The sequence below is a fragment of the Tursiops truncatus genome, chromosome 20, assembly GCF_011762595.2.
Source record: "Tursiops truncatus isolate mTurTru1 chromosome 20, mTurTru1.mat.Y, whole genome shotgun sequence".
Taxonomy (NCBI): domain Eukaryota; kingdom Metazoa; phylum Chordata; class Mammalia; order Artiodactyla; family Delphinidae; genus Tursiops; species Tursiops truncatus.
This window is the reverse complement of record NC_047053.1, coordinates 44,173,240-44,189,145: the sequence shown is the minus strand read 5'-3', so window position 1 is coordinate 44,189,145 and position 15,906 is coordinate 44,173,240. Positions and strand designations below refer to the sequence as shown.

General features: G+C 42.4%; 1 protein-coding gene across 3 annotated transcripts in view; it reads left to right on the top strand.

The window, feature by feature from the left end:
• TEX2 (testis expressed 2) overlaps positions 1-15,906 on the top strand; it is a 107,383-nt gene that overhangs the window by 55,029 nt on the left and 36,448 nt on the right. For all 3 annotated transcript variants that reach the window (XM_073797422.1, XM_019944353.3, XM_073797423.1), the window contains 3 exons: positions 10,431-10,631; positions 11,607-11,946; positions 13,221-13,468. In XM_073797422.1, coding sequence (XP_073653523.1) covers positions 10,431-10,631; positions 11,607-11,946; positions 13,221-13,468 — 789 coding nt within the window. The remainder of the gene's footprint in view (positions 1-10,430; positions 10,632-11,606; positions 11,947-13,220; positions 13,469-15,906) is intronic.

The window sequence follows — 15,906 nt, the reverse complement described above, 5'->3', positions numbered from 1 at the left end:
TTTGAAAAGTAAAGTATTAACCATGAAAAAATATCAATGCTATATACCTTTTCACTTCTAAATTTTATATGTAATGTGTAAAGAAGATACAAAATCCATCGAAGATTGTTCTTATTGTGCAATAATTAGCCTTTCGTTTGCCATCCCCCCAAAGACAAGGAGATTGTAAGCAAGATGGCCCCGGGGCATGAGCATGTTGTCATGTTGATGCCCCAGCGGCTCTTGTGAACTCTCTGATTCATTCTGTTTCTCCTTTCAGTGGTCTCCAAGATGGATTGCTGAAGGCACGATCCAAGAAGAAAATATTAAAGTTTCTTTTTGTATATATTTTTACTCTTTTTATCTATAAGAACATAAAAAAGTCTTGCTAATATTTAACATACAGATGACCATATGTTGACCTTTGGTCAAAATCCTTGGAAATTATCAAGAAGACTGGTTGAAATACGGATTTACATCCATTATCATTAACAGTGAGCCTCACCCTAAGTATATATATTGAGCCTTGAGGTGTCAGCTGAAGATAGTACAAAGCTGTCAGAAAGCCATAACTAAAAGTTAGTGAAAAGGCTAATTATTTCATTTTTTGCTCTTTATTTCTATTTTTTAATTTTTATAAAAGCTGTATTATATTAGAACATGTATATAATTTATAAATAAATGTCTACATTCTGAGTATATACTCAAAGAAATTTAACTGACAGGATATGTGATCTAAAGCTGATCTACTAATTTATTTGCTTGCTGATCTATTTTATAATTTCAACACTTGTTAATGTGATTTAATATTTATCATGTATTCACATAACTCAGACCTTGCTTATTTTATTGGTTCATCTGATATGATGTTGTTTTTCTGTCTAATTTACATGCTTGTTATCTCCTACCTCCACCACTGTCTGCCAAGTCACATACCTGAATTTACAAGGTGCTGCCCTAAAGGATAGGAAAAACTAGGATAAAGGCCATTTTCCCAGGCAGAGACTGTGGCTTAAGGCCTGACTCCAGTGTGTCTGGTGACACTACCGTGAAGGTGACCTTGAAGCAGGCAGTTGGAGGATGTGGATAGTATTGATGCTGGCGCTTCCCTCCTTTAATGGACTTTTTTTTTTTAAGATACTGTCTTCAATCAGCATTTATTTTGAATGTTGACTATTTGCTTGAGGCTATCATTCATAGTGTGAGTTCTGTCTGTAGGTCTGTCTTTCATGGGTAAAGTCAAATTAGCATCTAAAGTTCTGTAAAGTTTAGTAGACTGTTCCTGCCGTATTCTCTAAGTCCATGATCTGTGATATTATGTTTTGACTGATGACTCCGGTTCTAAACCATTAACACATCAAAAAGGGTTTGAGCCTGGCAAAGAGAAAGCCCTGCTTATGTTTTAGTTTGGGAGACAAAAGAAAAATAATCACACTTTTGTGTGATTTTTCAGAGATGTTTTTCAGCGGCAAGGGAACTTGGGTCCTGGCTCTGTCCTTATGTTTAGGATTTGCTCCTTCCCTGATAGAGTAGATGAAGGAATGATGCAGGGGACCTGAGTGGCAGGGGCCTTGAGGCCAGCACAACCACGTGACAGGAGGGTGTCAGCCCAGGCACCCCATGCACTGAAGATAGAGAAATCCCCATTGCGTCCTCAGGCCAGAGGGATGGCGCATTTCTCTGGTCACCTCAGCATCAAGCTGACAAAGAAAGCATTGGCCTTCACCTCCTGATTGGCACTGTAACTGAAAGTGAGCACAATAATAGTTCTTCCAGACTTTATTATTTTGCAAAAGGTTAATTGTAGCTTTTAATCTTTCCAAGTATTAAACGAGTCCCTTTATAGATTGTGGTTTGTTCTTTCAGCCAGACATGGCTTCTAAATCCAGCGGAGAATTGAAGAGAAACCCCTGACCTTTTACAACTGGGATCACAGGACCAGTCTGTGGGCCAGACAGCTGCAGCCCAGCTGACTGCGGTCATTGTCCCCCAGCGGCGGGCACTGTCTCTGTTTTGACAGTTCCAGCGTCAGAAAGAAACAAGGCTTGTCTGAGACGCTCTAGTGTGGGTAGAGAGCATCTCTGAGTTCTTTAGTTGAGTTGTTGAAATGGAATGAGTTGCTAACTGTATCTGTACCTCTTTAGACCCTCCCACATAATGAAACAAAGTTGGAGAAAGATCTTACTTGGTAAGGAATTCAGGGTGAAGACTTTTAGAACAGCTGCGCAGTGGACAGTTGGTCACTATTTGGGGAACACGATGAAGACCTTGGAGTTGCTGCACTGCTCACAAGATTGGATATTTGGTCGCTTAGGTGTGGAAATTCCATGTGCAGCTTAACCCAGGGAGTAGGTCAAGCCCCAGGTAAAATTTAGCTGATTGGTAGTATCCAAAGGCAGTCAGGGGACTTCCCTGGTGGTCCAGTGGTTAAGATTCCATGCTTCTGCTGCAGGGGCTGCAGGTTGGATCCCTGGTCGGGGGACTATGATCCCACATGCTGCATGGGCCACAAAAAAAAAAAAAAAAAAAGCAATCAGGGTTTGCACTAGGTAATTGCTTCCTGCAAGGGCAACCTGGATTTGAGTCAGTAGGGGTGCATTAGGGGGCAGAACAGGGAACTCGGAGAGCAGTCGTGCCTGGCCACCTGTTGGCCTGAGCCTCCCAGTGGCCAGTCTGCATCCTGGATGCCTGACAGTGTGGGTTAAGCAGCAGCTCTTGTGATTCTCTCCGGGTTTCCTATCAAAGCTTGTAATGTTCCAGAAAGAACCCTACGTGGGAGTCAGGACACCTGGGCTCTAGTCACAACACTGCCCTCTCCTCTATAGATAAGAAGCTAATTCAGTTTCTGTCCTGAAAAGCTTTAACAATTTTTACTCTTCGTTGTCTTTCTGAGGTTACTTCTTTTCTTGTTCTGTGCTCCTTTTTTTTTTTTTTAAATTTTATTTATTTTTGGCTGCGTTAGGGCTTTCTCTAGTTGCGGCGAGCGGGGGCTACTCTTCGTTGCGGTGCGCGGGCTTCTCATTGCAGTGGCTTCTCTTTGTTGCAGAGCACGGGCTCTAGGCGTGCAGGCTTCAGTAGTTGTGGTGTGCAGGCTCAGTAGCTGTAGCATGCAGGCGCAGTAGTTGTGGCTTGGGGGCTCTAGAGCACAGTCTCAGTCATTGTGGCTCGCGAGCTCTAGAGTGCAGGCTCAGTAGTTGTGGCACATGGGCTTAGTTGCTCCGCGGCATGTGGGATCTTCCGGGACCAGGGCTCGAACCTGTGTTCCCTGTGTTGGCAGGCAGATTCTTAACCACTGCACCACCAGGGCAGTCCCTGTTCTGTGCTCTTTGGTGCAATAATAATTTGGTGTTTCTCTTCAGGAACAGGGACCAAGTCTTCTATTTCAAATAAGCCCTACAGTTCCCTGTGCTTAGTAGGATCTCAGCTCATTCCTTTGCTTCTCTCCACCTGTGCAGCCACAACTATACCTATAGGCTGTGATGAGCACACCAGTCTGTCCTACTTACTTGTGCTTTACAGATTTTATTTACTCCTCACAGCCACCCTCTGAATTAGGCTACATTTATGTATTCAGTTGACAAACATTTGTTACAACTGTGATTGTCTTCTGGAGTTTGTAGTTAAGTAAACCAGGCAGTTAATGAATACAGTGATAGGAGGAAGGTAACAGAGAACTGAGCCTAGGTAATCAGGGAAGCTTCCGAGGAGAAGCGTCATCTTTGCCATGACCTGAGGGATGACCGGGAGTTAGCCAGACTAAAGGTGGGGCTGTGCTGTGGAAGTGGGGTAGGAGCCTGGACCTCGTAGTCAGGCAGACTTGGTTTAAGTCCCAGATTTGCCACTCCACAGACCACTTTTTTTTTTTTTTTTAACCCCTGTCTAAGCAAATCTCTTAACCTCGCTCACCACTTTCCTCACCTGCAAATTCTTAGGGAATTGGCAGAAGTAAAGGAGATAATGCATATGAGAGCCAGGATCATAATGTGAGCTTAAATGCCAACTATTATAATGAATATTAATATCAGTATTTTAAAAATCATATGCATAAGATTTGTTCCTTTTCTATATGCAGACTGTACCTCAACAAGGTACTGTTATCGTGGAGAAAGTCATTATGGCTTGAGCAGAGTGGGAGGTGGGGACCAGGGAGGCATGAAGCTGGGAAGTAAGGTGTGCAGGACCCTTTTACAGGTGAGAAAACCAAGGGTCTCAGGCTAAGCATCATCCAACTAGGCGGTAAGTGGTCAAGCCAGGATTGGAACCCAATTGTTTCAGACTCTGCAGTTCTGCTAATGGATGTGGGTTGGCTTCAGTGCCTGTGTTTGGACCAGCAGCCTTTCATGTAATCAAGTAAGATCAAGGATCCAGTCTCACTGAAGCTAACAAATGATTGTTCACAATAGATGTGCAGTTCAAATCCTGATTTGTGAGTTGTATTTATTTGGTTTTGGCAGCTGTGGACTTTAGCGTCCGATAGATTTTTAACACAGTACCGCAGGAAGGAGGAAATGTGAAGATAAAAGGGAAGGAGAACCCACAGGTGCCTTTGTGTTTGGAGCTCAGCCACAGGTGATTGTGAAAGGATGGGGGTTGGGAGGAGGAGGGTCAAGCCAGCTCCAATCCCAACTGGAAGAAGGGAGTTTGCCGCCCATCGGGCTTTCCCAAGGAAAAGCAGCTCCTGGATTCTCTTCCTAGGCCTACCCCTGCCTCTCACCACTGTCTCCTCCAGTGGGGCAGTCAGGGTCCTGTGGTTTTGAGCTGTGGAGGACTTGAAACTCTTCTCCATATTCCTGGGAATCAGGCTAGTGTTCTAGTGTTCTTGCAGCTTGGCCTGTGGTAGAGGGTGACCTGTCCCTGTCAGAGCTGTCAGCAAAGAAGGACAGCCACATCTCATCTCAGAACTGTGGCCACGCGGGCGGACACAGGCTGTGGCCCAGTGAGAACTCTGTAGAGGGCTCAGGTGGTAGCTCAGGCTGCTGGGTCAAGAACCTGGCTTTGTGGCTAAAAACCAATCCCTGAAGCACTTGGAAACAGTTGCTCTTGTTAACCAGATGTAAGAATTTGATGAGGAACAAAAACTGAGCAGCTGTTTGTTAGACTAGTGCAGAGTGATGGCTCTTCACCTGAGCAAGCCTGTAAACGGATGAGCTGATGCAGGGCTTGTGTCCCAACACGTGTGCCTGTGTCTTGTCTTTTTTCTACTAAAAATCAAAGGAATAAGCTAAAAGTGTTATGTAAGTTTGTTCACAAGTTGAGTATCTTTTAATGATCTTATAGAACTATAAGAGTTTTAAAAACTTTAGCCTTTTACCTAGATTACTTTTGTTCTTATTCCTGAGTTTTTAATATTTGATGTTAGCTTTTTAAAGGGGTTTTGAATTTCTAAAATAGAATGTTTCACCTGGAAACAGGTTTAGATTATCTTCTCATTCAATTAGGTAAAGCACCTACTAACACTGCATAAACCTGCATGTATGGAAGAGGAAAGAGGAGGGTTTTGACCATTCTGGTTGAGCCCAGTGTCTAGGTCTGAAAAGCTGGAACCCAAGAATTGGGCATGGGCTGTCTAGTAGAGTAGACACCAGCCACATTTGGCCATTGAGCAGTGAAGTGTAGCTAGTTTGAACTGAGATGTGCTCTGAGTGTAAAATACATAATGGATTTTGAAGACAGTACAAAACAAAGAATGTAAAATCTTATTAATAATTTTTAATATTTATTACATGTTGAAATGATAGTTTGGATATATTGGGTTAAATAAAATACATTGTTAAAATTAATTTCACCTGCTTTTTTCTTTTTTAGTGTGGCTGCTAGACAATTTAAAACTACATATTTTCATGATGCACATTTATGGCTCATGTTGTATTTCCATTGGATAGTGAGTGCTTCCCTGAATAATTCTGCATTTTCTGACTTAGGAAAGAAAAAATGAAAGCAGTTGGATAGAAACAATCTTTTATTCCTAAATTTCTCTTAATTCATAAATCAAATAATTAATCTGTCCAGTCGCAGGAGTTTCGAAAAGGGGAAATTCTCTAAAAATTACTCTGTTTCTCAGAGGCTGTCTTATTATTTAAGAGTAACTTAATAGTATAATGCTTGTCTTTTTTTCCCTTCAGCCTTTCTAGTCTGGTGGTGACTGGATGATAACTGTAATGTTGGGAATTTTGTCGAAAATTCCAGAACCATGTTAGTTCTATTGCCTTTTTTATACGTCTCCTATAATCTAACATAGCTGGGAACTAATGAAAAATATTTTATATGGAGATATTATTGCAGAAATGTTTGTCATATCAAATTATGATTGTCATAATTCAAAAGTCATTAAATAAAGGGTGAGCATCTCAGCTAAGATGTTGTGATGGACCCACAAATGTATCACACATATTCTGTATCCTCAAGTAGCCTCTGCTCTAGCCAGGAGGTATACATTCAGAGTGAAATGACTCAAAAGAGCAATCCCAGGTGGGGACCATATGGCCAAATGGCTTATAAAGGACACTGATAGCAAGTTGCTATTTTAATTTCATAGTCGTTCCTTGACCGTTAGAACTTCTTAAGCACCAGTCCCTCCTTCCCTCCCTCCATGGATTCTTCTTGGTTTTAGTAGCACTGCATGTAAACTCAACCTGGCCTTGAGCATGGCTCTGAAGCAGCCTAGAAAAATCAGATCTGCTGCAAGTTCTCTATTAATCTAGTTGCCTTTAGAACTTTAAGCCTAGTAAACCTGTTATATGTAAGAAAGTATTTTCTGCAACCAAATTGGATAAAAAGAGAACTGTGGATTATATGTCAGGAGATGTTTAGTGAAAAATGTTTGTGTTTAAAAAGACAAATAAATACATTTATAGAAAACTCTACCCAACAACAGCAGAATGCATATTTTTTTTAGTGTACGTGGAACATTCCCCAGATAGACGATATTCTGGGCCATAAAACAAGTTGAAAAGAACTGAAATTATACAAAGCAAGTTCTCTGACTATAATGGAAGTAAACTAGAAAACAATAACCGAAAGATGTCTGGAAAATTCGCAAATATTTGGAAATTAAACATACTTCTGATTAGCCATGGGTCCAAAGATAGTCACAAGGGAAAGTAGAAAATATTTTCAATTAAATAAAATTGAAAATACAGCAAATCAAAAATTGCAGCTGATGCAGTGCTTAGAGATAAATTAATAGCAATAAATGATTATATTAGAAAAGAAGAAATGTTACCAATATCAGGACTGAAAGAGAGGACATCACTACAGACTCTACAGACATTAAAAGAATAATAGGGAAATATTACAAACAACATTATGCCCAGAAGCTGGATAACTTAGATGAAACAGACAAATTTCCTAATAAGATAAACTATCAAAGCCCACTCAAGAAGAAATAGATAACCTGAATAGTCCAATAGTAACTAAAGAAATTGAATTCATAGTTTAAAACCTTTCTACAAAGAAAACTCCGGACCCACATGGCTTCCATGGCAAATTTACCAAACCTTTAAGGAAGAAATATTAATTCTACACAAACTCCTCCAGAAAATAGAAGGAACACTTCCCAGCTCATTTTATGAGGCTAGATAATAATACCAAAAGATACTGCAAAAGACTATAGACCAACTTCCTTCATGCACTTGGACAAATGAACAAAGCACTAGCAAACCAAATTCAGCAGTGTATGTAGAGGATAATAATAGTGTTGTGCTGGTAAACTGGCTCTCCGGTTGGTGGGGGGAGCCCTCTTTGTACTGATTTCCATGGTGTAAATCTCCCACCATGGCCAGTTGCAAGTTACCAACGTAAGGTCACTGAATGTGGAGTTGGGAAAAGATGTGTAGAATCAGCTCTCATGAGCTGGTATAGTCCAGCTTCAGCACGTCATGACCCATGCATAATCTTCCCAAGAATGCGAACTGTTCAACATTCAAAAATCAGTGAACGTACTTCACCATAATAACAGACTAAAGAAAAAGACAGAAAACTGTGAACCAAAAATCATGCTTAGTTCTATACTTAGCAAAATAAGCCCACCCAAACTGATGCTCCAGCAGCTCAGTCCACTTCAGGCCTCACTGTGCTCTGTATCGCTTGTCCCCTGTTTTGCTTCATTGCTTTGATCATTGCTGTTTCTTTACAAACACCTAGATTACACTCTCTTCCCATGGCCACTGCTTACTCATCCAGCATTTTTTAATAGATGCAATGACTCATTGGGAGGAGGGTGAGATATTCCTAGCTCATGCAAAAGATCTACTGAGGTGTATAAATCCATATAATTGGCTCATAAATTTCACACACACACACACACACACACACATACCCCCAATGATAAAGAAGCATGTTTGTCCGTTTTTATTTCCAATAACACACTCAGGATATTCTTTGTGAGGACTTTTTTTAAATAGTTACTCTAGTAGGGTCATAGGATGGTGAAATGAAGACCAGTTCTTCTCTACTGTTTTGGGAGTACCCTTGGGTCAAGAATGTTGTTGTTGTTTTTAAACGTCTTTATTGGAGTATAATTGCTTTACAATGTTGTGTTAGTTTCTGCTATATAACAAAGTGTATCAGCTATATGTATACATATTCCCTCCCTCTTGCATCTCCCTCCCACCCTCCCTATCCCATCCCTCTAGGTGGCCGCAGAGCACCGAGCTGATCTCCCTGGGCTATGCAGCTGCTTCCCACTAGCTACCTGTTTTACATTTGATAGTGTATATATGTCCATGCCACTCTCTCACTTCATCCCAGCTTATCCTTCCCCCTCCCCATGACCTCAGGTCCATCCTCTACGTCTGCGTCTTTATTCCTGTCCTGCCCCTAGGTTCATCAGAACCTTTTTTTTTTTTTTTTAGATTCCATATATGTGTGTTAGCATACGGTATTTGTTTTTCTCTTTCTGACTTACTTCACTCTGTATGACAGACTCAAGGTCCATCCACCACACTACAGATAACTCAATTTCATTTCTTTTTATGGTTGAGTAATATTCCATTGTATATATGTGCCACATCTTTATCCATTCATCTGCTGATGGACACTTAGGTTACTTCCATGTCCTGGCTATTGTTAATAGTGCTGCAGTGAACTTTGTGGTACATGTCTCTTTTTGAATTATGGTTTTCTCAGGATATATGCCCAGTAGTGGGATTGCTGGGTCATATGGTAGTTCTATTTTTAGTTTTTTAAGGAACCTCCATGTTCAACATCAGTAATCATTAGAGAAACGCAAATCAAAACTACAGTGAGGTATCACCTCACACCGGTCTGAATGGCTGTCATCAAAAAAATCTACAAACAATGAATGCTGGAGAGGGTGTGGAGAAAATGCTGTTCTTTTTAAAATCTTTGTATCAACTCCTGACACACTGCTTGGCACATAGAAAGATTCACTGCATGTTTGGATGAATGGATGAATGAATAAAAGAGAATTTTGAGCATCCCTCACTTGCCGAGGCTGTTAATTCAAGATTTTAGTGTGAGACTCAAATACTCACCGTGGAAATGGCTATTCCTTGAGAAGAATGACAATCCCAACTCTACTGTAGTGATCTTCAGCATTTCTCTACTCATTTCAAAGACATAAAGTGAGGGGTGTGGGAACACAGTAATTAAAATTCCCTAGAGAACTTCTTTTAAAGAGATCTGGACCACCCATATCATTTGAAAAAGTACTGTGGGGCTGGCAGAGTGTTAAATGATGAATACTGATTACAGCTATGAGACTAGCTTTAGCACTGTTTTGTTGTGTGTAAGGGTTTTGTGTGTTGTTCATACCTTCAACATGTTTGCTCTCTGTACTCATACGTTGATTCTTAAACATATTAATGGGTGGGGGGGAACCTGGAACACGACTTTATTCATTTAAGTTACTACATATCTTTGAATTTTGACATACCATTGATCATATCTGTGATTTATTTAATGCCTAAGTCTCGATCATCTGCTTCACTATGTGATTTCACTGAGATAGAAATGGGGAGTGGTATGGTAACATGAGTTAATATGGTCTGTGAAATTTTAAAGATTGTTTGCAGGTGGGCTGTGTCTGCTTAATTAAGAAGGCCAGACTGGGTGGGATTACTTGTCCCCAGAGGAGGTCAGGCCGAGACAACTTCTTCTGTTTACATGAACTAAACTTTTGAGTTTCCTGATTTGCCTTTCAGCTTTAAAGAAAAGAAAGAAAAGCTTTAATTATTTAGGAAAATGGACATTGTCATTCTCCCCCTAAATCCAGGTTTTTAGTTAACAAAAACATACCAAATCACTCCTCAGCACAATTATCCTTCAAGCTCAGAGACTTGTCTCAGCAACCTCTTGTCATCAGTAAGTTAATACTTGCATCGTAGTCAAGTTTGGTTTCAGTGCCCTGAATACCAGAGTGGTCATCATTTTCATACTGAATCAGGTGTCTGTTTATTCTGATTTTACTAAAGGAAGTTTTTCTCCATCAGGGATGGATGAATGAGATTTACAACTATGATCCAGAAACGTACCATGCGACTTTGACGCATTCAGTTTTTGTTCGACTTGAGGGTGGGACCGTAAGGCTTTCAAAGCCCAATAAAAATATATCCAGGAGGGCAAGCTACAATGAAACAAAGCCAGAGGTGACCTACGTCAGCCAGAAAATCTACGACCTGTCCGACAGCAAGGTGAGCCCAACTAATTTGGAAGCTTAGATGAATGAAAAGCATTTGGAATCTTGGACGCTTTACTGTAATTTTTCCCCTTAAAAGGTTGTGTGTTTAAAGTATGAGTGTAATTTAGAGCAGTGCCTCTCAAACATTAATGTGCATATGAATCACCTGAGCATCTTTCAAAGTACAGAATCTGATTCAGCAACTATGAGTAGGGCCTGAGAGTCTGCATTTTTATGAGCTCCCAGGTGATATCCATGCTGCTGGTCCACAGACCACACTCTGAGAAGCAAAGGCATCATACACTCTTCTGACTTTGAGAGTTAACTTTTTTGGTCAAACAAAAGCCACGTGTGGTGGTGCTAGGCTAATAACTAACGCAAGCTCTGTAAATGTGAAAATTATGGAAAATTACGCAAAATAACCACATTTTGATAAAGTATACTTCTGCTTTTGAGAAATGTAAATTATTTGTTATTCCAAAAAGCTATAGGTTCTCTTTTCTTATAAATCTTGTGAGTGATCTTTGAGTTTCTCCAAAATGGCAGAATTATTTAAAATAGTTTTTTGACGAATTTATTCTTAACTTGTGGTTGATAAACTTGAGCTTCCCATCAGGATCTAATTTGATAAATTCTTCTTTTTCCCCCCAGCTTAGGTTTGGCCCAGGGTCATTAAACTCAGTTGATATCCAAACTTAGTTGATGATAATCCATTAACTGATTATTCTGCTACTGTTACCTGAAAATCGTAGATATTTGTAACTCGTGCGAAATTCTTGAATATCTACTTTCTGGAATTATTTTGAAAGATAAGTCATTTCTAAAAATTCTAGTTTCTAAAGTCACGTTATGGACAGGTGGTAATTCTTTCACGTTCATCATTTTAGTCAAAAATACTATGAAGTTTGCATTTGTGCTCTGCACAGTAGTAATGCACAACGTAGCCAATTCTTAATTTAGAGTGTAAATCCTTTCCCTTTCTCTGTAGATTTATCTTGTGCCTAAAAGTTTGGCTCGAAAGCGAATCTGGAATAAAAAGTACCCCATTTGTATCGAGCTTGGTCGACAAGATGACTTTATGTCTAAGGCCCAGACTGATAAAGAGACTTCTGAAGAAAAGCCACCAGCTGAGAGGGAGTTGGGAGGCGAGGACCCTAAGAAGCCAACCCACCCTCAGGAGGGAACACGATCTGGCCAGCGAGATCAGATACTCTATCTCTTTGGGAGAACTGGCCGAGAAAAAGAGGAGTGGTTTAGGAGATTTATTCTGGCATCTAAGCTGAAGTCGGAAACCAGGAAGCCACCTGGTGTCTCTGGAAGTAAACCAGGTAATGACATGTGTGTTAAATGCTTATGTATTTTTAAAGGGCCCGTGGGAGAATCAAGAGAGAGTCCCGGGTAGGAAGAGAGGAAGACCACCCTGAACTGATGACTGTCTGCCACCTAAGGTGTATTCATGGGTTATTTGCCTTCTAGGCTGCTCACTGCAGTACTTTGTACTGAATCATTTAACCAGTGATGGAACCATCTGCAGATGTATTTTTTTCGCCTTTGCTGGTTCCTTAAAGATTATATCAATATTTATGTTTATGTACTGTGGCTCCTCTGAGAGAAGCAGCAGAAGGAAAACCCTAGTTATAACAAGAAGGCCAGTGAGAAGGCAGCTTATGCTCTCAAGCTCCTGGCCTTCAACATGGCCTCCACGCCTGAGATTGCCATCGAAGCACAGAATCCTTGGCCTCCTGACTCACTGCATTTGCCATCGATTACCCCGCCCCTCTGCTCATTTCCTATCCCTCTGTCCCATGTACTTTGCTTGGAACAGCACTGAATCTCTCACCGTCCTCCAGACATACTGTGCCCTGTCATTGCTTTTTGCATATGCTGTTCCCTCTACCTGGAATGCTCTTCCCCCACCTAGGCCGGGAAAATGCCAATTGTTTCTTCAAGGGGCAGTCCAGAGGTCACTACCTGTGAAGGTCACTGCTGGAGGAAGCGCCTCTCGGCTCTTGGGCAGAGGGACTCACCCTGTCCCTTCTGCCCTGAAAGTCCTTTAGTCATGCTTCAGTACAGTGCTTATTACAGAAAATTGTGATTTATTTGCCTAGGTGCCCGAGTTCAAGGGCAGGGACTGTGTATGTCTTATTATTCTTTTTAATGTGGAGTTGGCCCAGAGAAAGTGCTCGATGAAAACTGTGTTGAATGAATGAATGAAAGATGTTTGTCCATCCACAGCTTATGGCAATTCCAGTTAGCTTTCTGCCCACTTTCTGTGTGCCCCTTGGGCTGTGTCAGTCCTTCATCTGACCCCAAGAGAGCACCAGAAGAAAAGAAAAAGGTGCCTACCAGATATGTATCATGGCTCCCATTCCTCTGAATTGTCTTGAAGAAGAATAAGAACTGTTCTAAAAAGTTATCTATCATTACAATGGAAGGTGTCTTTCAGGGTGGGAAATAACCTTATAAATATGTATATTTTAGATAGTCATTTATAGCATTTTAGCTGCTTTTCAGCTGTACCCAGTGGAGTTTGCTCTGTGTTCCATTTCCTTTGCCGTCGTTTTCCTCATCTGCATTAACAGCCATCACTTCTTTGCTCCAGGGGTTTTGCCCTCACACAGCAGACACAACAGTCCCTCGGGCCACCTGACCCACAGCCGCAGCAGCAGCAAAGGCAGCGTGGAGGAGATCATGCCCCAGCCGAAGCAGAAGGAGCTAGCGGGCAGTGTACGGCAGAAGATGCTTCTGGACTACGGTGTGTACATGGCCAGGTGTGTCCCCCAGGAAAACCGAAGCCCCCAAAGGAGCCCAGTGCAGAGTGCGGAGAGCAGCCCCACAGCTGGGAAGAAGGTAAAGCTGGCTGCCTGGGGGTAGCTTTTTTGCTCTTAGATTCGTTTCCTCATACATAAGCCCTTTGAGCGCCTCTTTTGTACCAGGCCCTGTTCTAGGCATTGGGGACACAGTGCTGAACCAGACAGATGAGAGCTGTGCTCTTAGGGAGCTTGGACTCTAGTCAGGGAGATAGCAAGCAGCAAACAGCAAACATCAGGTGCCAATACGCATGAAAATAAAGACAAATAAGGGAGGGTGGAAAGTGGCCAGAACTGCTGTTTTAGATTGGGGTCGAGGACAGCCTCTTTGAGGACGTGACATTTGGGCAGAGACCTGACCAAAGTGAGAAAGTGAGCCCTGGCGATCTGTGTGAGAGGAGCATTCCAGGTGCAGGGACCAGAAAGTACAAAGGCCCTGAAGCAGGCCTGTGGTTGGAGTATTCAAGGAACTGTGGTGAGGTCAGCGTAGGTGACAGTGAGCAAGGGACAGAGGCAGGGCCTCGTCAGATCAATTCCTCGTCCGATCAGGTCATGGGAGGCCCTGGGAGGGTTTTGAGCAGGGGCTAATGTTGATCTGACTTGAGTTTAAAAAGTCATGTGGCTCTCCATGGAGACTGGAGAAGGGGCAGTAGGAGGAAGGGGCGGTGGGAGGTGATCGTGGCAGCAGAGCATGGGGCTAGGCTGAGGTGGTCATAGCAGGTGGTGAGAAGTGGCGGCCTTGGGGATACTGTTGGAGGGGAGCTGGCTGGATTTGCAGATGAGTTCCATGTGGGATGGGGAGAACCAAAGGAGGCAGAGATTACCCCTAGCTTTTGACCTGAGCAACTGGGCCATCAGTAGGGAAATTCACAGAATCATTAGCAATAGAGGTCTAATTCCTTAATAACCATTGTATACTCAAATTCTCAGACTCCTCAGCTCTGTCCAGGGCTTTTGAAGGTTTACCATATGCATTATTTGCAAAATGTAACAAGCTGGACATTGACTCAAGATCATTTGTGATAAGATGACTCATATAAGCTGCCATATGTCAGACTCTGTCAGACACTGTAATAGAATTACTCTGATCCCTTGAACCGTCTTGCAAACCAGGTGGTATTCTCTCCATATTATAGATGGAGAAACCAAACTTCACAGAAGTTAAGTAGCTTAATGTCACAGTTGCTAAGTGATGGAGTGCACAAAACCTGATCTGAGACTCCGAGGCCCTTTGGCTGCCAGGACTGCCGTCTTGGTGGGTCATTCTCAGACTGTGCTTGCCCTGAGGCCTCCAGCCACTACGCCCCCTGAGGTTCTGAGGCACAGCCTCCCGCCCGTGGAGCACGAAGCCTGTTTCTTCCATGTTCAGTTACTAAAGTGTTTAACCTCTTATAGTGACTGTATTTCTGTTAACGGGAAGCATTTGGTACCATCCTCTTTGTGCTTTCAGGCTTTAGTCATTCTGTTGACCCTCTTCAGTGTGGAAGAGGCCCCAGAACCTTCACCCAGCCTACTTTGTCAGGGCCAAAAAAGACCATATGCCTTTGCTGGCCTCTGACCCACCGCCTCCCCCTCTGACCTAAGTTACCAGCTAGAGTGGGAAGCAGACTTCCCTCTAAGCTAGAGCGGGGTAATAGAAAACTGCTCTGGAAATGTCCTGTTTACCAACAGTGAGTCCCACTCGCCCTAATTCCCTTTCTGCCTGGGCTGTCAGCTGTCTGGATTCTCATTAGACTCAGGAAAATCAGGAGGAGAATTGTGTGATGTAAGAAAAGGATCTAATAAATAAATGCTTGCTTTTTAAAAAAGAGTTCTGTAAATTAAAAAAACAAAAGTTTTAGAACATCGCTTCCTCAGTATGTGTTACATGTGCCTGTTGTATCGTGTAATCACTGGGGTCTGTGGAAGCCGCAGGAGGGCCTGGGAGGTCCTGCTGGCACAGAGCCTGACCCCTCAACCTTGCGCTGCTGTCGCTGGGGTGGGGTGGGGGTGTCTCTGGTACAAACCTTTTTTCCAGGTACTTAGCACTTAACCCCTTTAAACACCAGAACCTTCTTTTCATCTTCTAAGTTAAGTCTGATTAAAGTCTTTAAAAACCACATTGCACTTCCTGTCCCCCTTAGGCAGAGCAGGCAGGGATGATTTAATCTTTTTCCTGGTGATTTAAAGACTCAATACAACACATGGAAATTCAGGCCTGTTGTCCTGCAGGGCTATCGAGGTCAGGCCTTTCACCCCCGTCTGAACCATCCCAGACCACAGACTCTGCAGCATTTTCTGTCACTTGTCTGTTGGCTGGTGTTAGTGTGTGTCCTTCTAGTTGCCTTTCCTTGAGTGCTTATCCTCATGTCCCACCCCTACCCCTAATCTAATGGTTCTAATCTGCATGGGCTAGGCAACCAGAGAGCCAGAATTGTGTGAACACAGGCAACTGTCTTTGAAAGGGGGCTTCTGAAGCAAGTGCGTGAGCTTTAGCGC